Source organism: Eucyclogobius newberryi, unplaced genomic scaffold, assembly GCF_026437365.1.
Source record: "Eucyclogobius newberryi isolate DKJ021-1_F unplaced genomic scaffold, fEucNew1.0.hap1 SCAF_2, whole genome shotgun sequence".
Lineage (NCBI taxonomy): Eukaryota > Metazoa > Chordata > Actinopteri > Gobiiformes > Gobiidae > Eucyclogobius > Eucyclogobius newberryi.
In genome coordinates this window covers 45,576,744-45,604,372 of record NW_027315834.1, presented here as the reverse complement: position 1 = coordinate 45,604,372, position 27,629 = coordinate 45,576,744, and the positions used below count along the sequence as shown (strand labels likewise).

The 27,629-nt window shown below is 44.8% G+C and overlaps 2 protein-coding genes and 1 pseudogene across 2 annotated transcripts in view; 1 reads left to right on the top strand and 2 right to left on the bottom strand.

The window, feature by feature from the left end:
• LOC140367179 (mucin-19) overlaps positions 1–27,629 on the top strand; it is a 49,579-nt gene that overhangs the window by 11,079 nt on the left and 10,871 nt on the right. Inside the window, exons 9-20 of the mRNA XM_072453533.1 lie at positions 463–583; positions 1,226–1,361; positions 1,421–1,501; positions 2,122–2,191; positions 2,366–2,497; positions 4,309–4,461; positions 4,866–4,960; positions 5,644–5,776; positions 6,541–6,784; positions 12,043–12,083; positions 12,246–12,334; positions 26,084–26,101. Of these exons, the coding sequence (XP_072309634.1) occupies positions 463–583; positions 1,226–1,361; positions 1,421–1,501; positions 2,122–2,191; positions 2,366–2,497; positions 4,309–4,461; positions 4,866–4,960; positions 5,644–5,776; positions 6,541–6,784; positions 12,043–12,083; positions 12,246–12,334; positions 26,084–26,101 (1,313 nt within the window). The remainder of the gene's footprint in view (positions 1–462; positions 584–1,225; positions 1,362–1,420; positions 1,502–2,121; positions 2,192–2,365; positions 2,498–4,308; positions 4,462–4,865; positions 4,961–5,643; positions 5,777–6,540; positions 6,785–12,042; positions 12,084–12,245; positions 12,335–26,083; positions 26,102–27,629) is intronic.
• LOC140366981 (uncharacterized) lies at positions 15,113–16,797 on the bottom strand. The gene has a single exon (XM_072453248.1). It carries the CDS (start codon positions 16,748–16,750, stop codon positions 15,173–15,175), a length of 1,578 nt encoding a protein of 525 aa, XP_072309349.1. The 5' UTR covers positions 16,751–16,797; the 3' UTR covers positions 15,113–15,172.
• On the bottom strand, positions 22,986–25,970 carry LOC140368253 (calmodulin-regulated spectrin-associated protein 2 pseudogene; annotated as a pseudogene).

Below are 27,629 nucleotides of genomic sequence, written 5' to 3'. Positions count from 1 at the left end.
CTGGTAAAAAAGCACAATTTTCTCCAACTGAGCGCTTGTTTTTGATCATCTTTTTAAAAATGGACAAACATGTCCTCACGCAGCACACCCGCGTTTTATTATCGTTTTATTATCGTTATAAAAAGTCAGTTTGTGAGTTTAGAGCTTCCACAGCTTAAATCTGACAGCTCTGAATGAATTTACCGTGTTTTTATCGCATATTTTTTGCATTGACAGTAAAATGAGCGTAGATTCTACATCACATAACTATCTCAAACATAGATAATAACAATAATGAACAGACTTAGAGGCATTAAGTAGAGCAGCAAAACACAACCGTTGCGACATGAGGTCTGAATCCCAAAACAAAATGGCCGCCTACTCCCTGAGCCTGCAGTGGCCTCTTGTGGCCTCTAGTGGCCTCTAGTGGCCTCTAGTGGCCGGCGGTAAACTCTGCAAAACTCAACCCGCATCGAACTCTAGGTCTGGTGCTCGACGACGTCCAGGAGGGAACCCGCTGTGTGGGCGTGTCCAGCTGTCGCTGCGCGTTTGGGGACAGCCTTTACGAGCCCGGACACATGCGCGGCAGCAGAAGAGAAACATGGTAACAAATATACAGTACATACCGTATTTTCCGGACTATAAGTCAATTTCCATAGTTTTGGCCGGAGCGACTTGACGTGATATTATTTGTTATTTTCACACTGGCAACCACAAGAGGGCGCTCTAGGCTCTAAGTGACGCAGAAGAAGAATCTGCACTTCCTCTTCCTCTGGAGTTTGTGGAGTTGTTTAGAAGTGACACAGAGGAAGAAGAATTCAATGGATTTAGTGATTTGGGGTAAAACTGATGCTTTGGTAAACTTGTTAGCATGTTCTTTATGCTATAGTTATCTGAATAACTGTTCATATGTTACGTTAACATACCAGACACTTACCACAGTTCTGTCTGTGCCTCATGTAGCTGAAGGTGTTAGCGTTAGCATACGTACACCTATTCACCATGTTCTCTCATCTGTTATTATTTTAAAATGCATTTCAAGATGAAATGTCTGTTCTTGGTCTTGGATTTTGTCAAATAAATTTCCCCCAAAAATGCGACTTATACTCCAGTGCGACTTATATATGTTTTTTTCTTCTCTGTTATGCATTTTTTGGCTGGTGCGACTTATACTCTGGAAAATACGGTATATACCAAAGATTTCAGAGTTGATTTGAAGTTAAAAAAAGGCTATTATTTCGTACAGTTTGTGCGCGGATGGAGCGTGGAAATGCACGCCGCGTCCGCTGCCGCCTCGCTGTGACATACAAGGACAGTTCGTCACGACGTTTGACGGGAAGCGCTACGCGGTCGGCAACGGCTGTACATTTGTGGCGGCGCAGGTAAACGTTTGTCAAATGTTATACTCTGTGCGCATAAACCTAACTATTGTCCCGTTCAGGATGTTTCATACTGGAAAATACTGATGGAGAACGGAGATGGGAAGTCTGCCATTAAGTCTGTGCATCTCGAGATTCTGAAGGTACGGCAGGTCATCTCTGTGTCGAGACCCTTTCAAATGTGCTAAATTACAGGATGGAGGAAATATGCTACATTTTAAGTCTATATAACAATTAAAAAAGCGGAAGTGGAATTTCCAGGGAATATACGGTATATTTATAGTTTTATAGTTTGGTTTCCCATTACAAAGGATATAAAAAAACACTACTCTTTAACCTGAAAAATGTATTATTATAGTAAAGTTTGTAATATATCTGCAGATAAAAAGGAAAACGTATTATGGAGTCAGAAATTCTGGAAGTACTGTATTTGTCCAGTAAAAAAATGGCTTTTGGCTTCATCTAAAATATTTGTCACAATCTCCTTTTCCATAAATGGGATTGTAAATTTCAACTGTAAATGTCTTTAAATCAGGCTCTGATGTCATTCACATGTATTTAAAAGGTTTTCATGCCGAAACCTCTTTGATTTGTCATATTTGGTGATTATTTTGAGGTTTAAATCACATTATGTTCTACTTTAATTTTGCCTCCGTTCCAGAATTTAGAATGTACTTTTTACGCTTTTAAAGGGCCTATACAGCATGAATTATGGATTAGATGATGCACCTCCACGTTTAAATGAACTGAGTGTTGTTTACAGGACAAATACTCATTCGCAGACAACACGGTCACGTTTGGGGACAAGGCGATCTCTGACTTCCACGAGTCCGGTGAGGGACATGTCCTGTATTTATCTGTCCATCTGTGGGACTATTGTGATGATAACCCAGCGTATTTCATGATCAAATTTCGCCTTAGTTCATCACATTTCTTCTGTTTTGTGGATTCAACACCTGTAACCGCGCCCCTACGAATACCTGTATTTAACGTCATCTTCATTTCAGAGCACGCCTTGGTTTTCTGGCAATCTTCAATGTTCGTCGACATCTACACAACGTTCGGACTCCAACTGCAAATCCAGATGTCTCCAGAAATCCAGCTCTACATCGTCCCTCCCTCAAACTCCACGCTCTCCGGTGAGTCCGCTCTAAAAGGATCAAAACATGTACCGTATTTTCCAGACTAGAAGTGGCACCTTTTTTCATAGTTTTGTCCGGGGTGCGATTTATATGTGATATTATTCATTATTTTCACACTGGCGACCACAAGAGGGCGCTCTAGGCTCTAAGCGACGCAGAAGAAGAATCTGCACTTCCTCTTCCTCTGGAGTTTGTGGAGTTGTTTAGAAGTGACACAGAGGAAGAAGAATTCAATGGATTTAGTGATTTGGGGTAAAACTGATGCTTTGGTAAACTTGTTAGCATGTTCTTTATGCTATAGTTATCTGAATAACTGTTCATATGTTACATTAACATACCAGTCTTTTAGAGTCTTTTGGAGTGACAGGGCCACTCCTGAAGACCTTCTACGACTCTGTGGTGGCATCAGCCCTCCTGTACGGTGTGGTCTGCTGGAGCAGCAGCATCACAGAGAGGGAGAGGAAGAAGCTGGACAGAGTCATCAAGAAGTCCAGCTCCGTCCTGGGCTGCGCTCTGGACTCGGTGCAGGAGGTGGGGGACAGAAGGGTCCTGGCTAGATTCACATCTATGCTGGACCATGAGTGTCGCCCCCTGCAGGACACTCTCTCCGCTCTGGAGAGCAGCTTCAGTGAGAGACTGATCCACCCTCGATGTGTGAAGGAAAGGTTCCGTAGGTCTTTCCTTCCTGCTGCTGTCAGACTTTATAACAAAAACTGTTAGTCCTGAACACTCGCAATACTGACCTAACCTAATACTGATGTGCAATTCTGTCATATGTGCAATTGCTGTTGGAATTCATGTGCAATTCATGTGCAATTACTGTGAAATTCATGTGCAATCCATGTGCCGTCGTGACACATATTCATGTGCAATTACTGTCGTGATCACATGCAATGGTATTTATTTATTTATTTATTTGTCTATGGGAGTTTTTATTTATTTATAGGAGATCTTCTACTGAAAGTGTTTTTCAGACTTCCTATAAGTGATCTGTTCTTCTGTATCTACCTCTGTATCTACCTGCGTTGCACCAATGAAATTTCCCCATGTGGGACAATAAAGGAATATCTTATCTTATCTTATCAGACAACTTACCACAGTTCTGTCTGTGCCTCATGTAGCTGAAGGTGTTAGCATTAGCATACGTCATGTAGCTGAAGGTGTTAGCGTTAGCATACGTCATGTAGCTGAAGGTGTTAGCGTTAGCATACGTCATGTAGCTGAAGGTGTTAGCGTTAGCATACGTACACCTATTCACCAGGTTCTCTCATCTGTTATTATTTTAAACTGCATTTCAAGATGAAATGTCTGTTCTTGGTCTTTGATTTGATCAAATAAATGTCCCCAAATGCAGCTTATACTCCAGTGCAACTTATTCATATTTTTGTCTTCTCTCTTATGCATTTTTTGGCTGGTGCAACTTATAGTTCGGATAATACGGTATTCTGAAATATGCTCAGTCGTCCGGGTTCCATTGCTCAACAACACTGTGTGAATATATATACGTTTGCTTCTCCAAATAGCTTTTCAAATCCGACAAGGTTGTGGCGAGTCGCTGCATTATTACCGTATTTTCTGGACTATAAGTCGCTCCGGAGTATAAGTCGCACCAGCCAAAAAATGCACAATAGAGAAGAAAAAAACATATATAAGTCGCGCTGGAGTATAAGTCGCCCAAACTATAAATAAAGGTGCGACTTATAGTCCGGAAAATACGGTATAAGGCAGTGACAGAAGTGGACAGAATTCACACACATTTTCCCTCCGAAATACACAATCATTTACACGTCCGACGTGTGTTTTTCCAGGTCTGTGTGGGAACAACAACGGAGACACCACGGACGACTTCAGGACGAACAGTGGCATCGTGGAAAGCTCTCCTCGACAGTTCGCTCAGTCCTGGAGCGTCGGACCCTGTCTCCACGTGAAGCCCCCTCCTCCGTGTATAAGAAGTCATTATGGTGCGTTTGGAAAATATCTTAACTGCAGTTTTTCCGACTAGCGCTAATATGTACGTTTAAGCATGAACGCTGAGATATAAAGCGCTAAACTAATACAAGGATCCTTTGCATTTCGGATCGTTTTTAGTGGTCTAAGCTAACGTGTTTTTGTCTCTCACTCAAAGTACTCTCCAACTTGGGTGTGAGCCAAATACAAATTCATACTTTAGTAGTATTTTGTCTTGTTTCAATGACACTGATGTCCAAAATACTCAATTCACCTTAGGAAACGGCAGTCTGAGTAGCAGCGTTTACACATAATCAGACTATCATTGTGTCTGTTACTTAAATGTGACTGTCCGAATAACCGTATGGAATAATCTTACAACCTTAAAATGTAACTCATGTTTTTGGTTCATAAACAGAATCATATGCCGAGGAGAGATGCTCTGTGTTGACTGATCCGACCGGAGTATTTGCTGCATGTCACAGCCACGTCGCAACTGACCATTATCTCTCGGTGAGAAGAGGATTCCTATGAACTCATGAAATCTCGCTTTATACAACTGTTTTTTGTTGGTGGGTTGGTGATGAATGCTGGTCCTGGTCTACGTCCTGGTTCAGCCCTGGTCGAGTCCACCATTTGTTCCAGAGTTTAGTCCCGATTGTGATGCGTGTGATCGCTGAATGGTGAATTAATGGAAAACAAATATGCAAAATTGACTTTTTCAAGCTTTTTCTATGTATGTTTATACTATAACATTGTTCCTTCGTCAAAAACATACCAGGAGTTTATTTTCGCTTCATTCACGACTGTTCGATGAATCCTGTCCTTCTGAGCCTCAAAAAACACTCCAGATGTCCAGATGTGTGATTTCATAGGTCGAGCTCTGAGATCTTCTGCGCTGTTTTTAATTCCACAAATCACCCGCAGACTCGTTCTGAGCATTTCGGCCGTCTACGTCAGCCTGTTAGCACAAGCTAGCATGTAGTTCTCTCTGCAGCTAGTAGATGGAGCTCTAACTAAATTCCTGATCTGGGAAACTGATATGACGTAATCTGTGTTTTCGTCTTTTCAACTTGCAAAACACGAGACGCCAAATCAGAACTCAAGCGCCCGTTTAAAAGGCCGATAAAAATATAAATCATAAGTGTGATTTCATGGATGAATAAAGTGGGTCATGTTTTGTCTCCTGCTCTCAGGCGTGTGTCCAGAGCACGTGCAGCTGCAGCTCTCACCTGCACCAGTGTCTGTGCCTGGCTCTGTCCAATTACGCCAAAGCCTGTGTGGGTTTGGGAGTGCAGGTGGGAGACTGGAGGAAGGCCACGAACTGCAGTGAGTGTGACCTCTTTTTACGCGCAAGACGGTCCATCTCTGAACACAAATGTGAATGTACAACCTGTCGCCCATTTATAACGCCATCATGAGGCCCAAACCAAAACAAAGGAAACAATAGCAGTCATTAGGGGCTCAATATGGCTCAAGATGACAGTTCATATCTCGGGTAGTTCAATAGTCCCAACAGCTTATGCTCCTTACTGTAAACTAGTTTGTGTTTGAGTGCAGTTAGCTCCGCCCCTCAGGCAGATATAAGGCAGTTACTCAGCAGTTCTCTGTTTGAGGAGCTATAGAAGTATCACAAAGTCTACGCTCTTAAAAAAACTATCCAACATCCATTCCAACGCTTTTCATGGCTAAACAGTCATAAGCGTGATTTATTTGATTATAATTCCCATGTAAATATCTGCATATTGGTTCCATACAACATTGTACTTATTTATGAATTGGATCTAGTTTTTGTCACTCTCATAAAGTTTGTCTAGTCTTTATTTGGTCACTAACACGACGTCTAACCGATGACAGTTTAAAGTCGAACCATTTCATATTCTTGCCTCAGAAATGCCTGGACAGTTGTATTAAAAGTGTAGCTAATTTTGTAGAGACATTTGGACATACTGTGGAATATTATATTATATTTCAATTGAACATTCACAGTAACGACACAGGTTTTTGTACACGTATTTCAGTGCAATAAAAACTCTATTCTCATCTGCGTTTTGAAGTGGACTGTTCTCTAATGTCATGTTGTCGTGTTGCAGCCGTGCAGTGCCCGGGGAACCTGGAGTTTTCCTACAACGTGGTGGCCTGTAACAGCACGTGTCGCTCTCTGTCTGGACCGGACCTGTGCTGTCTGCTGCGGGACGTCCCAGTGGAGGGCTGTGGCTGTCCTGAAGGAACACACCTGACCAAGGAGCTCAGCTGCCGCCCCAAAGCTCAGTGCGAGTGTCACTATAACGGCGGCACCACAGCGCCAGGGCCAGCAGTCATCGATGGCCGACAATGGTGAGCTGAACACGGTTTAAAAAGTGACATTAAAAAAAAGAATAAAAGACAATTTAAAAAATAAAAAAATGAATAAATAAATTGAAGATTTCGAAAATTTTAGTCACGTGTCAATGAGAGTAAAAATTTTAATTTAAATTTAATTTAAAAAATGTAATGAATTAAAGTGAATTAAAGATTTCACAATTTTTTGTCATGTGTCAATGATAGCAAAATAAAATAAAAAAGAAATTAAATGAATTCAGGTGAATTCAAGATTTGTGTCATGTGTCAATGATAGCAAATATTTCTTCTTATAATAATTGTAAGAAAAGTCACTGTAGACGAGTCCTTATCAGTTACATTTAGACTTAGGAGGAATTGATGATAATAACACGTGTTGAGACGGGCTTTAGCAGAAAAGGGATGGAATGTTTTTATTTTATAAAGGGAAAGTGTACAAAAAACATTGACCAAACGGGAAAGATGCATTGTACCAGGTTATTTACTTCCATTTCAGGTTCCTGTAGCAATCAATGCAATATTGGATTTGTTACGTTAGACATTCTGCAGCAGTCTATCGTTTTGTAGTCACCAATGTGGTTCGGGGGAAAAAATACAGACAACCGTCGTCTCTTTGGTCTGAGGGAAAAAACAACACTACTGACCATTTATTGCGCATGCTCATTACAACACAACAACACATTCACTGATCACGCAGGTAACACATGGCTTTGCTCCATCTGCAAGTATGCTCAACACTCCCACTCAAAGACATGTGTATAGTTCTCATATAGTAAACAAAAATATATAACCCCAAAATAAAACACTTGGCATACTGGCAAAGTTCTAAACATTTCAAAACAACTTTAAAATAAAACATTTGGTATATTAGCAATGTTCAACATTACTTCCCAAACAAATATCCCTTAAAACTTTCAAACTTAGCTTTTGTCAAAGGCTTGGTAAGGACATCAGCTACCATGTTTGCAGTAGGGCAATATTCTATACATATTTTACCTTCTGCGTGTGCAGACCGTACAAAATGGTACTTTATGTCTATATGTTTGCTTCTCTGTCTGCAAACTGGGTTCTTTGATAAAGCTATCGCCCCCTGGTTGTCCTCAAATATCTTGACTGGTGTATGCTGGTTACAAATATCTATTCCTCCAAGTAGTTGTACAAGATACATACTTTCTTGAGTAGTGGCTGCTAGCGCCATATACTCAGCTTCGCATGTGGATAATGCCACCGTTTGCTGTTTTCTGCTCTTCCATGATATAACTGGACCATTCTCAGTTAAGCTGAAACAGTATCCAGTTGTGCTCCTCCTGTCATCCATATCGGCTGCCCAATCAGCATCACTGTATCCCTCCAGCTGTAATGGGCTTTCCTCACATTTCTGGTAGTGTAGTTCTTGATCCATAGTACCCTTTAAGTAGCTCAGTATGTGTTTCGCTGTAGCCCAATGCTGTTGCTTTGGTTCTGCTAGGTATTGAGATAGTTTACTAACAGCCCAGCTCAGGTCAGGTCTTGTACATGTCATAATGTATATCAAGCTACCTACTATCTCTCTGTATCCTGTTGAATCAATAACTTCACCCTCACTGTCAAAGTTTAACTTTTGCTCACATGGGGTGGATCTCGGTTTGCATTCGGACATTCCAAATTTCGCTAATATCTTCTCTATGTGTCTCTTTTGGGTCATTTTGATTTCTCCATCACTCTGTCTGAAATCTATACCCAGGAAGTATTTAAGTGGACCCATATCCTTCATCTTAAATCTTCTCTTCAACATTTCCTTCACATCACTGAGTAAGGTGTTGTTACTCGCTGCTATGATTAAATCATCCACCCATACTAACAAAATCACTTTCTCATTCTCAGATTTTCTGCTGTAGACACAATGATCAGCATCATTTTGTACAAAACCGTTCTCTGTAAGGTGATCATGTAGTAACATATTCCAGTTACGCCCGGACTGTTTTAAACCATACAATGACTTGTTGAGTTTACACACTAAGTGTTCCCCTTTCTTTGATTTGATTTCAAAACCTTCCGGCTGTTCCATATATACCTCACAGTCCATTGGAGCATGGAGGTAAGCAGTCTTCACATCCATTTGGTGTAAAATAAGATCCTCCTGTACAGCCACCTGCATTAATGCTCGTACAGAGGTCATGTTGGCTGTTGGTGAAAAAGTCTCTTTATAGTCAATTCCTTCCACTTGACCATAGCCCTTTGCAACATATCTGGCTTTACAAGTCTCAGATCCATCTGGGCTCTCTTTCACTGCATATACCCAGCGACCTCCCACTGCTTGCTTGCCTCTTGGCAGTGGGGTCAGAGTGAAAGTTTCATTCTCTGTCAAAGAGTTCATCTCCTCTTTCATCGCATCAGCCCACATTTTTGACTTTTTAGAGTCCATTGCCTCTCTAAGTGTTTTAGGAACATCATAAGCTACTCTGTAGAAATAATCTACATTCTCACTTTCGTCATTGTTACACTCAACTTTACACTGGTACTCCTTAAAGTATTCTGGAGCCTTTCTCTGTCTTGTAGGGTATCTCCTTTCTCCCTCTTCTTTCTGAGTACTATCTGTCTGGGTCGGACCTGTCTCAGCAGCCTCTTCAACAATGGACTCTTTACTCTCTTCAGGCTGTCTCTGTCTCTGACCCTGGTTGACTCTCTTCTGAGGTGTATTTACATAACTCTCAATGTCTTCCCCCATGTCACAATCTGTCTGGGTCTGGTTATCTGTGCCACCTTTGGTGATACATTTTACCAGCCTATGTTTTAGGACTTTTCCTGTCTCAGGATAATACACATTATATGCTGGACTATATTTGTCATAGCCTACAAGGATCCCCTTGTTGCATCTAGAGTCTAGCTTTTTCTTATCCTGCTTGTAAACATAGCATTCAGAGCCAAATATCTGCATGTTGGATAGGTTAGGTGTTTTTCCTGTAAAAACACGGTAAGGTGTCTGCTCTAGCCGCTTACTGTAGCACCTGTTGCGGATTTGGGCTGCTGTTTGTACAGCATATGTCCATAATTGCTTTGGGAGGTTACTCTCCAATAGCATGCATCGTGACATCTCAAATAAGGTTCTCCACCCTCTTTCGGCAGTCCCATTCTGATGAGGTGAGTAGGGTGCACTCTTCTCGTGCCTTATCCCGTTACTCCTAAGTAGACATTGAAACTCTTGTCCGGTAAACTCTGTGCCGTTATCTGACCTTATGCACTTTACCTTTCCATATGGGGCTACATCCGCTATGAATTTTTCTGTAGCTTTTGTCGTGTCACTTTTTGTTTTAATGAAGTATGGAAATATCATCCCACTGCAATCATCAGTAAATGCTATTGCATATCTGTACCCATCTTTATCTGCTGGTTCTATAGGACCGCATAGGTCTGTGTGTACAAGCTCTAACACAGCTGTGGCTTTAGAGTCTGCCTGTCGGTTTCTGCTTTGTGTGAATTTGCCCTGTGTGCATATTTCACATTTTTGGTTGGATTTGTCATGTTTCCCTTTTATAGACATTCCTTCAACCACCTTTTCTAATTTTGCAACATCATCAAAATTGCAATGACCAAGTATCCTATGCCACGTTTGAATGTCATGACACCCATATACTTCATCAACATTTTCATCTTCTACTGTGCTAAGGTAATACAGCCTACCATACACGTCCATTTTGAATTCGGTACCATCCTTGTGGACCAGGCAGTCATTACCGTCCTTAAAGTGGACCTCAGCTCCGTTGGCCGTCGCTGCTTTAACTGAAAAGATGTCCTGTGGAAACGATGGGATGTAGAGTGCCTGTTTGAGAATCGTTTTCACTCTTCGTCCCTCGCTGTCCAACAAGTAGATTTCAGCATCTCCCCTCATTTTCGCCATCCCGCTCACCTTGGATCCGTCGGCAAGCTCGATCATGTGGTCCTCAGGTCTGAAGCTCTTGTCAACTGTTTTGAACTTTGTGGCGTTGTTGATCATTGTGTGTTGTGGCGCCGCAGTCGACCATGAGACCTTTCTTGTTTCCTCTTTGTGTAGAGCAGTCACTCATCTTGAAGAAACAAAAAGATGTAGGCTCTGCCTCCGTCTCTCCATCAACTTTCTTCACATGGTCACGGCCTCGTCCTCGATATTGTCCCCTTCCGCGCTGTGTTGTGTCCCATTTTCGTTCCTCTTTTCTCAACTGGTATCCGTCCGGACATGTCCTGGCCATGTGTCCCTTTTTACCGCACGTGTAACATTCAACATCAGCCAGGACCATTTTCTTTCCTCTTCCTCTTCCTCGTGACCTTGTTGCCCAACTAGTCTTCATCACGTTGTCTTCATCAGCATTCACGTCACTCTTCCCATATTTTTCAGTACTCTCATAACTTCGCAGTTTCGTTTTAAACTCGCTGAACGTTACAGTGTCATTTGTCTGGGTGATGTGCACAACGAATGGCTTGTATGAATCAGGTAGCCCTTTAACTACCATCGCTATCTGAAGCCCATCACTAATGTGCTCTTCTGCTCTTCTCAATGATGTGAATATAGTCTCTGCTCGAATAATATAGTCAGTTACCGTTTCATTGCTGGTCTTATGAAGCGAGGAAAGTTCACAATATAAACTCACAACGCGAGGTTTGTCCTTTCCAGCGTAGTGTTCGCGGAGAATATTCAGCGCTTTTCTTCCGTCTCTTTTCGCGTCTCTCATTACCAATGACAAGCTCTTGTTGTCCAGACATTGCACTAGCTCTGCATATGCCTCGCCGTTCTTCGTCTCATCTTCCGCCCAAGCATCTTCGTCCTCCTCATCTATCTCCGGGTCTTCCGAGATAACTCCTCTGAGGCCGCGTAACTCCATATGCGCGAGGAACCTCGTTTCCCACAGCTCGTAACTTTTCTCTTCGCCGTCGAATAAAAGTCTGAACCACTTTTGGCCTACTTGACTGGGCCCATAACCTGTTACGTTAGACATTCTGCAGCAGTCTATCGTTTTGTAGTCACCAATGTGGTTCGGGGGAAAAAGTACAGACAACCGTCGTCTCTTTGGTCTGAGGGAAAAAACAACACTACTGACCATTTATTGCGCATGCTCATTACAACACAACAACACATTCACTGATCACGCAGGTAACACATGGCTTTGCTCCATCTGCAAGTATGCTCAACAGGATTTAACATGAAAACACAGGAACGTAAAGACAAATCTAATCATACAAAATGTCACCAAAAGACAAGCCAATACATTTGACTGAAAGTTAACATCATACTTTTGTTGCAGCATTTGTGAGGATGGAGAATTGAAGTGTTCAGACGACTGTGGTAAATAAACACTTCCTCATTTCTAATTGTATAAAAACCTTGACTTACAGCTATGCATTTTTATTGAATGAACCGTTGAAAGTATAATGTTATGTTTATTTGCAGTGAAACATCATACAAACTACATTACAAATAACTCATTTCAAAATAACTTTTCTCCAGGATGTACAAATGGGAAGGTTTGCGTCCACTGCTCAGATTATAACGTGGACACTCTTCACAAAACCTGTGGCAGTCTCAGCAAACCCTCAGTAAGTACACGGAGACTCCATTTATACAACTGTAACGTGATTTTAGATTTGTAAGTTTGCTGCATGTCTTAATTGCTCCTTACTTTGTACTAGAGTTGTCAAATATATATAAACATCAGATACTAAAACTAATATTGAAACTAGATACTGCAAGCATCAACACTGACATTTCTTCAACAGTTTTAGAATGTTCTTAATGTCAGAATAAGTTTGAGACCACATGGTAACATTAATCAAACTACTAGTCTGTTTTTAATTCTCTGTCACAGGTTCGTTTTAGCTTCCGTGAAAATTGATGGCTTAATTGAAGAATTGGTGTGGTGACTTTTATTTACAGCCAGTCCCAGAACCTGTGGTAGAATATTCACAGTGACAAACCAACAACTATCAAACAAAGTATATACAGGATCCAAAAACGTACTGCGGTGACAAAACCAGAGACAAAACCAGGGTCTCACAGCAGACATGCTCTCCTAGGCTCTCTTTCCCAACATCTTCTTCTTCGTTTTGTTTTATGGCAAATGGCACTCTACATTTACGCCACCCACTGTATTGGAATATGAACCAGAGGTTTCTCCTTCCCAACCCGGAAAAAAAATAAAATAAATAAAATAAAACACAATAACTAATTCTATTGATTGGGCTCTATTCTATTGACTCCTTCAAGAACCTAATTAAGGTATTTTGCTTAACCGTTGGACCTGTTACTGCGCGGTCAGGGCCAGACTGGACCAGACTGGACCAGACTGGACCAGACTGGACCAGACCGGACCAGCCCACACGCCCTTCTTGAGGACATACTCCACGTTATGCAACACAAATAAAGGTGAATTAAATGAAGAAACAATGCTCTCAGACTGCATCTAAATGTTTTATTTTATTCACTTACTTTATTTTTTTAATTTTGGGAACAAATTGAAAAACGGAAAATCAAACAATGTTATTGGATCAAACACTATCACTATGGACTGGCACCAGCCCACTCCAGCCTCTTTACGCCAGCGTTAACATTGGCATGGTAGCAAAATGGTAGTGGTCTGGCCCCCGCTCCCTGGAAAAGGTTCCCGTTAACGCTACCTCCAAAGGCATAATACGGCCCTAGATTCCCAGATTTAAGCTGAGTTCATTAAATTCGCACCGGACGCCCGAGATGGACGCCCAATGTGACGCAATGTGAACACAGCTCCTGCTCCGCTCATACAGGGACCGGACCCCATACTCCTGGAGCACCCCCCAAAGGACTCTTCCGAGGGGCACGGACAAAAGCCTTCTCCAGATCCACAAAGCACATGTGGATGGGAAAACTCCCATGAACTCTCGAGCACCCAATGGAGAGTAAAGAGCTGGTCCAGTGTTCTACGACCAGGACGAAAACCACTCTGCTCCTCCTGAATCCGAGGTTCGACTATCGGTCGGATTCTCCTCTCCAGTACCTGGAATAGACCTTACCGGGGATATGGGAGCTCTCCTGGAGGTGCGAGTTGAATACCCTTACTCCGCAAGACGTCTAACAGACCCTCACAATGCGCTTGGGTCTGCCAAGTCTGTCCGGCTTCCTCCTCCGCCAGCGGATCCAACTCACCACCAAGTGGTGATCGGTTGACAACTCTGCCCCTCTCTTCACCCGAGTGTCCAAGACACGCGGCCGGAGGTCAGATGGCACGACAACAAAGTCGATCATTGACCTCCGGCCTAGGGTGTCCTGGTGCCATGTGCACTGATGAACACCCTTGTGCTTGAACATGGTGTTCGTTATGGACAAACCGTGGCTAGCACAGAAGTCCAATAACTGAACACCACTCGGGTTCAGATCGGGGAAGCCGTTCTTCCTGATCACCCCTCTCCAGGTGTCACTGTCATTGCCCACGTGGGCATTGAAGTCCCCCAGTAGAACAATGGAGTCCCAGTCGATGCACTGTCCAGTACCCCTCCCAAGGACTCCAAGAAGGCTGGGTACTCTGCACTGCTGTTCGGCCCGTAGGCCGACACAACAGTGAGAGACCTGTCCCCAACCCGTAGGTGGGGACACTGGGGTGAACTCCAACACGTGGCGGTTGAGCTGTGGGGCTATAAGCCCACACCAGCCCCGCCTCTCCCCGTGGGCAACACCAGAGAACTGTCCAGTCCCTCTCGAGGAGATGGGTTCCAGATCTGTGTGTGGTGGTGAGGCCGACTATATCTAGTATTCACGACATTATTGTAGTGAAGTGTGTTCTTTGTTAGTTCTATTAAACACAGTTTTAGACATTATGACACACATTAATATCATAAATAGATTACCAGGTAAGTTTATAAATCATTTATCAGAGGATAGGAAGAATTTTAATTCAAACAAAACACTTTTGTGTTCAGTATTTTGTTCAGACTAGATGAAAACAATATAGAATTACAAGTACAGATTCCGCAAACTGCCTTTTATTGTATTACCAAGAGATGTATTGTTTTTTCTGGTCACCCAATCAACATCTTCAGATTCTCATAGACAATTTTTCAAAAACAACATTTATTCATAGTTTCTTGTTTTCAGCAGGATAAATTCAGTACAAATCACAATTTCTTTTCTGTACTTCAAAAAACAGATCGAAACCAGAAAGGACTAAATCAGGTCTAAACTAGACCTAAACCAGATCTAAAGTACACCCAAACAGCCCTAAACCAAGTCTAAACAAGGTCTAAACATCAGATTCTTCTCTTTCTTCAGTTCTGCTTGGTTCTGCTCATTTCCTTCCTGCCGTTTCTTGCCTTCTTCATAGACATCATATTTAGGGCCTTCCATCTTTTCAAGCTTCAGGTAGTAATCAAAAACTTGTTCCAGTTTCTCCGTGTTCTACTCCTCTCTTAGAACCAGTTCTCCATCAACTTGGTGCTCTGTTTCAGATGTTGCATATTGAAGCAAAGCCTCTCTATGTATGCTTTGGATTCCTGTCTCTTCTTCATCAGCACCACATTTTCTGTCTGTTCTATGAACAGGCGCCGAGGCCCCTGTAAATCTTTCTCTGACTTTTCTTTCTTCTTCTTAAAACCCTCTTCACCCGTCTGCAGTGCAGCGTGAAGTGACGCCACCTGTTTAGTGAGTTGATCGACCAGCTCCGCGTTGTTCTCCTTTCTCGTCAGCTTCTCCATCAACTCTTTATTATTAAGACGCTCTAGTTCCAGATTTGGCAAATCGAACCGAACTTTCTTTGTGACTTCTTTTACATATTCGTCTGTTTTCTGTCTCTCTTCCTTCATCGCCTCAATTTCTTTCTGTTCTTTGAGCAAGAGCTGAGTGTTCTTCTCATAGCTGTCCTTTAACTCCTGGAAATCTCTTTGTATCATTTCTTTCTCCTTCTTAAAACCCTCTTCAGCCGTCTGCAGAGCAGCTTGAAGTGACGCCGCCACCTGTTTAGTCATTTGATCGACCAGCTCCGTGTTCTCCTCCTTTCTCTTCAGCTTCTCCATCAACTCTTTATTATTAAGACGCTCTAGTTCCAGACTTTGCAAATTGAACTCAAGATTCTTTGTGATTGCCTTTACATATTTGTCTGTTTTCTGTCTCTCTTCCTCCAGCGCCTCATTTTCTTTCTGTTCTTCGAGCAAGCGCTGAGTGTTCTTCTCATAGCTGTCCTTTAACTCCTGGAAATGTCTTTGTGTCACTTCTTTCTCCTTCTTTAAACCCTCTTCAGCCGTCTGCAGTGCAGCTTGAAGTGATGCCACCTGTTTAGTGAGTTGATCGACCAGCTCTGTGTCCTCCTCCTTTCTCTTCAGCGCCTCCATCAACTCTTTATTATTAAGACGCTCTAGTTCCAGACTTTGCAAATTGAACTCAAGATTCTTTGTGATTTCCTTTACATATTCGTCTGTTTTCTGTCTCTCTTCCTTCAGCGCCTCATTTTCTCTCTGTTCTTCGAGCAAGCGCTGAGTGTTCTTCTCATAGCTGTCCTTTAACTCCTGGAAATGTCTTTGTGTCACTTCTTTCTCCTTCTTTAAACCCTCTTCAGCCGTCTGCAGAGCAGCTTGAAGTGATGCCACCTGTTTAGTGAGTTGATCAACCAGCTCTGTGTCCTCCTTTCTATTCAGCTTCTCCATCAACTCTTTATTATTAGGGTGCTCTAGTTCCAGATTTGGAAAATTTAAATCAAGATTATTTGTGATTTCCTTTTCATTTTCTTTTGTTTTCTGTCTCTCTTCCTTCAGCGCCTCATTTTTACGCAGTTCTTCGAGCAAGCGCTGAGTGTTATGCTCATACATATGCTTTAACTCCTGGAAATCTCTCTGCATCACTTCATTCTCATTCTTAAAACCCTCTTCAGCTGCCTGCAGAGCAGCTTGAAGTGATGCCACCTGTTTAGTGAGTTGATCAACCCGCGCTGTGTTCTCCTCCTCTCTTACCTCCTTCTCCATCAACTCAAAGTGCTCTGTCTCCAGAAGATCCATGTTCAAGTGAAGATTCTGTATGTATGCGTTTGTTTCCTTTCTTTCGTCCTTCAACACCTCATTTTCTCTCTGTTCTTCGAGCAAGCGCTGAGTGTTATGCTCATGGATGTCCTTTAAAAAGATATCTCCCTGCAGTGCAGCTTGAAATTACATCTATCACTTCCTCTTCTTTGTTTATTTATGGCGGTTTCTTTCTTCTTCTTCTTTTTCTTCTTCTTCTTTGGTGTTTTATGGCAGTTGGTATCCAAGTGTTACATTGTTGTTGTTGTTGTTGTTGTTTTATGGCGGTTGGCATCCGAGTGTTGCATTACCGCCAGACTTTATTCCTCAGACGTTACATTGCCGTGGACTGCAGTTAGACCTTAGACTTGTTGTTGTTGTTGTTGTTTTATGGCGGTTGGCATCCGAGTGTTGCATTACCGCCAGACTTTATTCCTCAGACGTTTCGTAGTCCTCAGACTCTGTCGTAGTCCGTAAAAGTACTCCTCCCATCGCTTTGGCGTTACAAAGCCCATGAGGTCATGATGTGTTTTTGTGACTAGAATAGTTGTTGTGTCAGAGACCAACCGGCTTTATTCCAGGGAGACTCTTCTTCACCTTCCTCGCCCTCTTTGACGTTCGGTGCTTTGGAAGTACAAAGCCCATGAGGTCATGGGACGTCTTTGTCGTTTTATCCTTTAGAAGTCCTTCTTCCATCACTTTGGCGTTTCTAGGCCCATGAAGTCCAAGCGCGTTAGAACATCCTCTTGCTCCTCATCCTCGGCTCAGTCTCCAACACCCCCCACCTCTATAAACGTTTACCCAGCCCTGTGCTACATAAGTAAGCAACCACAGCCTGACACAAACCCTGTGACTGGATCGCCAGAACGTTCCGCAGATTGAACTCCCGCCCATTATTCCGAAACCACAAGGCCAACCCGGCCCTTTCCCTATCATAAGCCTCACAGCAAATCAGCACATGCTCGACAGTCTCTGGCACCCGACAGTGACCACACAGACCGGTCGGATGTTTGCCTATCCTACTCAGTGACCAATTGAGTCCAGTATGGCCAATCCTCATGCGGGCGAAGGCCCTTTCCTCCCACGCGTTCCTGCCCATAGACCCGCAAGGACCCACACTACCCTGTATGTGATAGAGATGCCGTCCAGTAACACAGTGGCTCCAAAATTCCTGCCAAAGGCCGACCACATGACTCTTGATAACAGGCTTGATTTCAGATTTGCTTAACTCAACCGCCACATCAATTGATGGCCGCCGAAGGGAACGTTTAGCCAGTGCATCAGCCATTTCGTTACCATCCACCCCCACATGCGCAGGGACCCAAATGAAGGAAACCCTCACATCCTTCCTGGACAGGGAGAGCATCAGACAGAAGATGCCATTCAACACATCCTGTCTGCAATCCGATTTCCCAGATTTAATGCTTTGCAATGCAGAAAGGCTGTCAGAGGCCACCACAATGCCGCAACACTGCAAAGCAGATTCCGCCCATTCCAACGCCAACCGTATCGCTATAAGTTCCGACGTGAAAACAGAAAGGCGATCTGTCAACCTCTTCTTGACCGCTAGCCCCAGGTCAGGCACAAAATAAGCGGCGCCAGTACGCCCACTCTCAGGATCCCTAGACCCGTCGGTATAAATAAACACATCACCTGAGTGCTTATCGATGAGCGCTTGAACGGCAAACTGCGGTGCCCTCCCAGCGACTCCTCTAAGCTTGCCATGCAAGCTAACATCAACAGGAGCCGGGACAAACTTCCACGGAGCTATAGCAGACAAAGCCACCGACGGGCTCACACGCAGATCACCAACCCCCGCAAGCCGCGCCTTCGCATTTCCTACCTGGCTGAAAATCATACCGCCAGCCTCACTCTGCCCCCCATCAACCCTGAGAAAGTCCCTCACCGGGTGAGAGCTCGTATGACCTTGCACATTCACCCAGTAAGCCAACAGAAGTTCTAGCCTCCGGAGCCGTAACGGCAATTCCCCCAACTCAACCTGCAGCGCCGAGACAGGGGAGGTCCTAAAAGCCCTACAGCAGATGCGCAAGGCCTGGGCTTGCTCCACATCAAGCTTCTTTAAGTTAGTCTCAGCCGCAGACATGTAGGCTATACAGCCATAATCAATAGCCGCCCTCATGACGGCCCGATAAATACCCAGGAGCGACCTTCTGCTGGCCCCCCAGTCCTGGCCGGATAGACAACGAAGCAAGTTATTCACCCTTTTGCATTTACCACTGACCTCATCAATGTGCCGACGCCAACTAAGCCTCTCGTCAAAGGTGACCCCCAAGAACCTCACCTCCCTGACCTGTTCGAGCACCTGCCCATGCAGTCGAAGGGAGACGTCCCTATGTCCATTGAAGAAACAGATCACTTGAGACTTCCGTACGGACAGTTTAAACCCCCACTTCAGGGTCCACTGCTCCACCTGCTGTATTGCCCTTTGCAGTTTCGCCTCGTAAAACCGGAGATTCCTCCCTCTCACCCATAGAGCGCCATCGTCAGCATAAAGGCTCCTCCCAACAGACCCATCCACGTCGTCAAAGATGTCCTTAATCATAACATTGAACAAGATAGGGCTACACACACTCCCCTGCGGGATCCCATTCTCCACCCCATAGACCCCAGAGTAAGCAGCGCCCACTCTGGTTTGGATACGCCGGCCAGACAGAAAGCTCCGGACCCAGTTAAACAGTTTACCCTTCACACCACACTTCCGCAGCTTAATGAGGAGCCCATCCTTCCAAACCATATCGTACGCCTTCTCCACATCAAAGAGCACCGCAATAACCTTTTCTTTCTGAGCCCTGGCCAGCTGGATATCAGATTCCAAACACAACACGGAATCCATGGTGTTCCTGCCCCTACGGAAACCACTCTGGTGCGCGGGAAGCAAACCCTGACTCTCCAAGAAGTAATCCAACCGCTCGGTAACCATGCGCTCCATCGTTTTCCCGAGCTGCGACGTCAAGGCAATCGGCCTATAACTTGAAGGGTCAGACGCTGGCCTACCCGGCTTCAGAACCGGCACCACCGTAGACTGTTTCCACGCAGATGGAACACAACCTGAATCCCAAACACGGTTGAAAAGACCCAGGACTAGCCCAAGCGTGTCATCAGTCAAATGAGAGAGCATGTCATAGCACACCTCATCTTTACCCGGGGCTGTCTGTTTCGCCTTAGAAAGTGCTCTCCTTAGCTCAAACAAACTAAACGGAAGGTCAAGGTCATCTTGAGTCGAAGGCTGGTGCCCAATCAGCTCAGAATTCTGGGCCAAAGTACTCTCCCTGTAGTGCCTTTCCGCAGGTGAGAGATTGTCAGAGCTGTGCACCGACACAAAGGTGCTGGCCAACAGTTCAGCTTTGTCAACGTCGCTGACTGCTTCAACACCATTCAGTATTAGGACCGGGGTCCCACGACGGCGCTCAACCCCATGCATCCGCTTAATCATCCCCCAAACATCCCCGAGACGCGTTTCTCTCCCAATTTTGGAACAATACCGCCTCCAATAGGCACTCTTGGCCGTTCTCACAGTTTTCCGCACAACAGCGCGGGCCCTCTTGTAGTCAATGAGGGCACCCTCAGTGTGGGCAACCCTTAGCCGGCGAAACGCCGCATTTCTCGCCCTAACAGCATGACCACATGCTTCAGTCCACCACGGCACCCGCTTCCTATGTCCACTACCACCACTCTTAGGAATCGTGCCTACCGCTGACTGCGTGATGAGCGAGACAATTGCACTATTGAGATCATCCACCTGAGTCAATCCTCCTTCCTGCAGAACCCTAGAACCATCATCAGCTTTCCTCAGGAAAGCCCCCCAGTTCGCCCTTGCCAACTGCCACCTCTGGATCCTCGTCCCCCTGACCACACAGCTCCCAAAGCCAATCACGGTGCGGACTAGATAGTGATCGCTACCAAAAGAAAGATTACCAAGAACCTCCCAACTACAAACACCAGCTAACTCCTTGGACACAAGTGTAAGATCTATTGCACTTTCCGCACCGGTCCCCATATCATAGCGGGTCCCACCCCCATCATTCAGACAAACCAACTCCCTTTGATTGATAAAACCCTCTACCACCTGCCCATACCTATCGGTACCACTACCGCCCCACAAAGCGCTATGCGCATTAAAATCCCCACACCACACGGCCTTCCCCCGAACATCCTTACCGATACTATGTAAGGACTCTAGCGTTAACTCACCACACGGATTATAAAGGTTAACCACAGTAACAGCTTCACCACCCAGCCAGACCCTCACCGCCAGGGCCTCCGGCGCTTTACTCACACTGACAACAACGTAATTTAGGTCATCTCGGACAAACACAGCCACACCTCCGCCTCTACCCTGCTCCCTATCATTCCTAACACACACATACCCTTGTATCCCAAAACCCCACCTAGGTCGTAACCAAGTCTCCTGCACGCACATAACGTGAGGCTTGTTCAACAAGGTAGAGACAAAATGCTTAAATTCCTGGCCATTAGCACGAAGACTACGCGCATTCCATTGCAAGACAACCACCGCCATTATGAGCCCCCGGAACCTGACGGCGCATCGGGAGCCCCCCCACTCCCACTGCCAGAATGGGGCAGGGCGCCCTCCCGCAGCGCATCCTCTATCTCCGTCCACTCGGGGCCCCCAGCTCCAAAGTACTTCCCTGCAGCCTTAGCGATGATCTTAGTCTTTTCGGATCTCTTCTTGGTTTGCCCAGTACAGTTAATCACTTCCACTATAAAGAGGAAGAAATCTTTCCTCTTCACAACCAGTACATCCTCCGCACCCACAGGGCCTCTGCCCGTGGAAGCCACACTCACGGGCATCCCAGTGGGGACCTCCCCCTGGCTGCGGGCAACGCTGCCCCCTCCCCTGTCGCCTAGGACACCAGCAGCACTGGCAGCCCCCACTGCATCCACCGTCACCTGACTACCAGACACCTTCTTGACCGCATCCGCGTAGGATATGCCTTGAGAGGCTCTAACTTTTTGCACCTCCGCAGCCCTCTTGCTGAACACGCATCCCCCGTAGGCAGAGCTATGCTCTCCCCCACAGTTACAGCACTTGAGTTTTGCTCCGTCGTCACACTTCCCATACTCGTGGTCTCCTGCACATTTACCACACTTCTGCTTCCCTCTACAGACCGCTGCAATATGCCCAAAGCGCTGGCACTTGAAGCAACGCAGGGGCGGCAGAACATATGGGCGTACGCCATAGCGCATGTACCCAACGCACACCACACGAGGCAGGATCCCACCTTCAAATCTAATCATTATCGACAGGCTGTCACACCTTACCCCATCCCGGGTCATCTTCAACCGCCTAGCATCCACCACCTTAGCTCCAGTCAAATTCTCCTTTATGTCATCCACAGATGTCGTCGTAGGGACGCCTACTATAACTCCCCTGACCTTAGACTTCATTCTCATATCTATATATAAAGATACGTCTTCAAAGTATACAGAGAGAAAGAATCGTCTTCTTCCACCAACGTTCAGCCATCGTAAAATGCACCTTTGTAGTCTGAAGAATAAAGTCTGAAGAATAAAGTCGGAAGAATAAAGTCGGAAGAATAAAGTCGGAAGAATAAAGTCAGAAGAACAAAGTCTGAAGAATAAAGTCGGAAGAATAAAGTCGGAAGAATTCGTGGGCTTGGAACTCATGTGCTTCTGAAGAATCAAGTGGAGTCTGAAGTAGAAGGTCTGCAGAAGAGTCAGCTCTGGCATAAAGTCTAAAGAATTAAGTCTGGTGGTAATGTAACACTTGGATACCAGCCGCCATAAAACACCAAAGAAGAAGTTGGTTGCTAGCCGCCATTAAAAGCAACAACAACAATTTCCCGTAGTTCTTTATTATAGAGACTTCTGCCATCGCACAGCCTCTAGTCTATTTATTTCATAACATATAAAATACATTATCAGTGACATACAGTTCTATAAAGAATGCATGAAAAGGAGCAAAAAGAAGTGCAATCAACATTATCGACCCCCAACAACTAATAGTGATATTTTAATCATAATCATCAAATAACAATCCAAACACAGAGAGAGAAGAGTCTTGTAGGATCTATTTCACACCATATGGACCGGACGAGGACAATTATGTAGAGTGTGGATGTAAGAACGTAATACAAACATAAATTGGCATTGTAGGTGTTTGAATCTTTATGCATATGTACAGTGAATTGTAAAATGAGGTTCTGTTTCATAAGTGAGAAGTCATTTGTCATTAACTCTGTGGTGGCACTACTTTTCTGGGCTTCTTGGTTTGCCACAAGTGACCATGGATAGTCACAGCGTCCACACTGGCCGACAGGGTTTTAGCTGGTATCTGACTGAACTGTTTCTTGTATGAGTTGTATTTGAAGAGGCCGTGAATCATCTTGCGCGTGACACTTTTAGGACCTGTTCCTGCCAGCTTGTTCATCTCCTCCGTCTCAGGGCAGTAAGTGTAAAGAGAGCGGAACTGGCATCCAGCATCTCGAAAAAGGACCAAGAAGTTGTTGGATGCCGATTTCTCCATTTCCTTTAAGATCTTCTTCTTCTGGGCCTCATTGGCTTTTCCTGCCAAGCAGCAATGGGCCAAGGCGTTTTGGATGTTTTGCTTGTTAGATTTTGCACTGGGTTCCTTGTACAACCTTGGACCTGTGCACTCTGTGTTGGATGTGACAGAGGAAGTGGTGGATGCGTTTTCCCAGTCCCTCTCTCCATTTCTACTGCTGGAGCGACTTGGAGACAAGAAGCCATCACCAGCATCTGGCCTTGGAACTCTCTTTTCACTGTCACTATCCAACTGATTGAGTGAAGCCAATGCCTCCAGTTGTATCTTTCTCTGCTGTCTTTCTTTTTCTACCTTCATCCTTTTATCCAGTAGAGCTGCTCTCTTCTGGGCCATGTTCTTCTCAGCTTTCCCATCCTCCTTAAAGAAAAAGCCCAGACTTGTCTTCTGATCCGCGTCCACGCTGTCCCCGATTCCAAGCTGAAGATCTAAGGCCTCTTCTAGAGCCAGATCCTCTAGTGATTTAACTATGGAAAGAGGCACCTCAATTAAGTTGCTCTTTCCTTGCGCTGAGGCATCCAGCTCTGGGTCTAATTTTGCAAGTGACATAGTGAAACCTTCGATAACCGGATGGGATAGAACACTGCTCGAAGTGTGTTTAATTGTTTCATGCATTAAATCTAGCTCTCTAATGTTCATTTTGTTGGGGGACGTGGGAAGCGACTTGGCTGCACTTCTACCACTATGCACCTTTCCGCAAGTAAGAAGAGACTCCATTTCTTTAGTTTTCTCCGTTGTCTTTGCATTGGCAGACAATGGCTTCTCTTCCATGTACACAAAGGAACTAGCTGAGGGCAGGCAAGGAGAAATGTGCCGTAGCTTGGGGTTGGTGTCTACAGACTGTGGGGCAGTTAGGACACGGTTGTCCGGGGCCAGCTTGAGTTCGTTGGGCCGAGCCGTGCATGGATTTTTGGAGTAGAATGAGGTAGATTTGCGCTTGATGCTGGTGGGCGATCGGTGAGGTATGACCCAGGCCTGCTGCTGCCCTAGCATGGCCATGATTATCTCCTGCTGTTGAGACAGTCGCTGCACCTCAGACTGGAGGAAAGCCAATGAATGGCTGAGTTTTTCAATAGAGCGAGTGTATTCTGAAACGTCTATTTCCGTGATCTGAGGATGGCTTTGTACTCCTTCCTCTCCAGCGCCGGGCGACTTGGTCCAACACGAGATTTGCTCTACCTCATCAGACGTATCTGTTTTACTTCTACCAAGTTTGAAAGTGGGACTTGCAGTCTTTCTTGATTCCTCTTCAAAGCTAGCAGCACCATCTCCTTTACTCTTCATGACATTGAGGAGAGCCGAGTGACCAATCTTTTGGCAATGTCTCGTGAAAGCAGCTTCTTCTTTCTTCTTTTGAGCTTCAATGGCTTTGCGTTTGTCCTCTAGACGGATCCTCAGCTGGACCATCTCAGTGGCCATAACCTGAGCGGGGTCATTGGGTGGAAGCTGAACTGGGGAGGGTGATGTCTTTGCCATGGGAGAAGGAGTGGTTTGTTGTTGGACAGGGTTGTGCTCAAGAGTTGGTGCCCAGGAGACAGATAATGGCAACCAAAATGTTGAGCCCTCTGGAGAGGTTTTTATAGAGCTGATACTTCCCCGTCCTGAATCTGGTGGAGCTGGAGTGACCTTTTTCATCTTCTGCTCTACCAAACTAATCATCTTCCTCCCTGAGGGACACTTACTCTGATTGCTTGGACTAGGGCTAGGAGTGTCCATGTCAAGGTCCATTTTCATAGAGCAGTCTTTCAAAGAGGAGTCCTCATCCAACATATTGTCTCTGTGATTATGAATGCCAGTGCCAACCTCTGCAGTGTCGGTGTTTTTGGAATCTGACTTTGAAACCGGTTCCAAGCTTCCAACCACAGTTCTATGATCCTGACTGTGCAAAAAGAATCCTCTGTTGATCCCTTCCACCGGGGGTTTGTTAGGGATTACTTGCAGGGCATCCTCCATTGACGGGGTTTTTCCCTTCGCACTGTCGTGTCCATCTGGAAAGGCTGGTCTGCCCGGCTCCCTAGAAAGATTGTCAGGACAACACTCCTCCTCCTCGATGTCAATACTCTGCCTGTTCACTGGCTGGAATGTCAGGTTACGTTTCCTCCCCCGAGGAAGGCTGTGGACTTTAAAACCAGAGCCATCATCGGTGCTGACAGACAAGCCTTGTGTTACGAGGTGAGGAGCAGGAGCGGAGTCTTCTTTGTCCAATGGGATGTAGTAAGACACTCCATAAGGCCCTGACTGTTTCTCTTTGGGCCAAGTGCCGAGGTTCCCATCAACAAAAGACATTGAAATAAACCTCTTGATCTCTCCTGAGTTTCGTGGTTGAGGTCGGAGTGGTAAATCTGGCCTTTCTGAACTAGGAGGTCTTTCCATGAAGCTCCTCTTGGTTGCCATAGATAAAGGAATTACTGGCACATCTTTTAACAATGAAGATGGCACTGTGCCATCGTGTTCCAGAGTCCTTGGCTGCACAGAAGATGGCTTAACAAATTCAAACCACCAAAATAGCTCTGCCATGAACACCAGGTAGTTGTTTTTGATGGTGGAGGAGGCATACAGCATGTCTTCGAGGCTGAAGTGGCAGTAGCTGTTTAAGTTGTTTTTGCAAAAGTCCCGGATTAGCTGCAAGTTGTAGATCTTATCGGCGAGCGCCATGTTCTCCTTTAGACGGATATCATTCAGAGGCAGCAGCTGAGGGCAGTAGAAGTGCAGCAGAGCGGCCAGAGCTGAGCCATCAGCGCTGTCCTCGAGCAGATTGTCCACTGGAGGGATCCAGGGAATGGGCTGTGAGTGGCTCTGATCTTTTCTGCAGCGAGCCCGAGGAGCTCCAACTGGATCTGTGTTTTGTGTCTCACTCATTTTCTGCTCCTGGATCAAAATGTCTTTTAGATACTCATTTACCTTGTTGATCCAGGTTTTAACTGTGTCCTCAGTGTCGTATGGCATTTCCTCCTCAGAGTCAGGTTGGGAATACTGACAGATGCAGGACATGACATTATCCACACTCACAGTCTCTTCTATGTAAGCCATCATCAGCGTGTCAATCATGGCCAGATGAGCACTCATCTGCAGAGGCCTCGTCCTCAGGTCCTGCGCTGAGACCAGTCTCTCCTGGTCTATGACATAGAGTCCACGTTGGACCAGAGCCTGGATAACAGCCTTGTGTCCCAGCAGAGGCTTTGAAGTATCACCCTTGAGGATAAGGCTTCCTGCTCGGCAGTACAGGTCAGCTGACAGGAGCAGGCTGGCCAACAGAGGCTTCAGATGCTCCTGCTCGTACTGGACTGTGTAGAACGGCTCCTGGAGGTCTGCAGGGATGCTGTCTGTCTCAAATGCTTTGGAGACCAGCCATGAGAGGTTGCAACAGATTTTGGCCCTGGAGAAGTCATAGTGTTCAAAAGGTTTTAGTGCAGGAGCAACAAAAGGCTTCTTGACATCCCTGACGTCCTGAACTTCACCCATTTCTACTTGGCTCTTCTTAAAACCTGCAAAGCAAACGCCGACACATCCCACCTATTTGTCCAATGCAACAAATTGTTGTTACAGATAATAGACTGCTTGGATTCTCTGTCTATGGACTTTTAAGGCATTTGATGAGTTATTAAATCCAGGTTGCCTATGATGGCTCTTCTTTCAAGTTATCTTCTTCTTTGGTGTTTTATACCGGTTCAAGTTATACAATTTAGTGTTTTTTCATTCGTTCTCCGTCTTCACCCATGGATATTGCTTGCGTCTGACCAGATTGAGGCTTTCATCAAGTTACAGTGAAAAAATATCTTAATTTGTACAGCAAACAAAAAATATTCCCATTAATGTTGTTTGGCTTGGTTCAGGCGCTTACCCCTCTCATCTCCATGAAATAACGCCAGCGTGCCGTGCATGTTACGGGCTCTTCTCAGGTAAAATTGCAACAAGTGGAACCTCACATTTCTATACAGTAGGTCAAAGATGGGACAATTATTGAGTTGAATAATGTTAATAAGTCTGTCATCAATTATTTATTTTTAATTTCCGATTTTGAATTCTATTTTTTGTTTATCATTGAACAATATAAAATCTGATTTATTAATGTTGAGAATAAATCAATTTAAGACAAACCACTGTTTAACTTTTTGTAAATATTTTTTTATATAAAATAAATAGTTGATATCATACCTCTCAGAATATGTGCCATTTATTCGCACATATTGCTTTCTGTTTTCTAAATAGCTTGCAATCCAATGGTGTTCTTTTTTTTTCTTTTTCTTTTTGGTTATTCAGCACAATTTACAGGTTGCATATTCTGTCCAGTTTTCGTCATTCGAGGTTCTTTTT

What these genes read in the sequence shown, in the direction of transcription:
- LOC140366981 (XM_072453248.1), bottom strand. Translation starts at nt 16,750, where the DNA reads ATGGATCTTCTGGAGACAGAGCACTTTGAGTTGATGGAGAAGGAGGTA.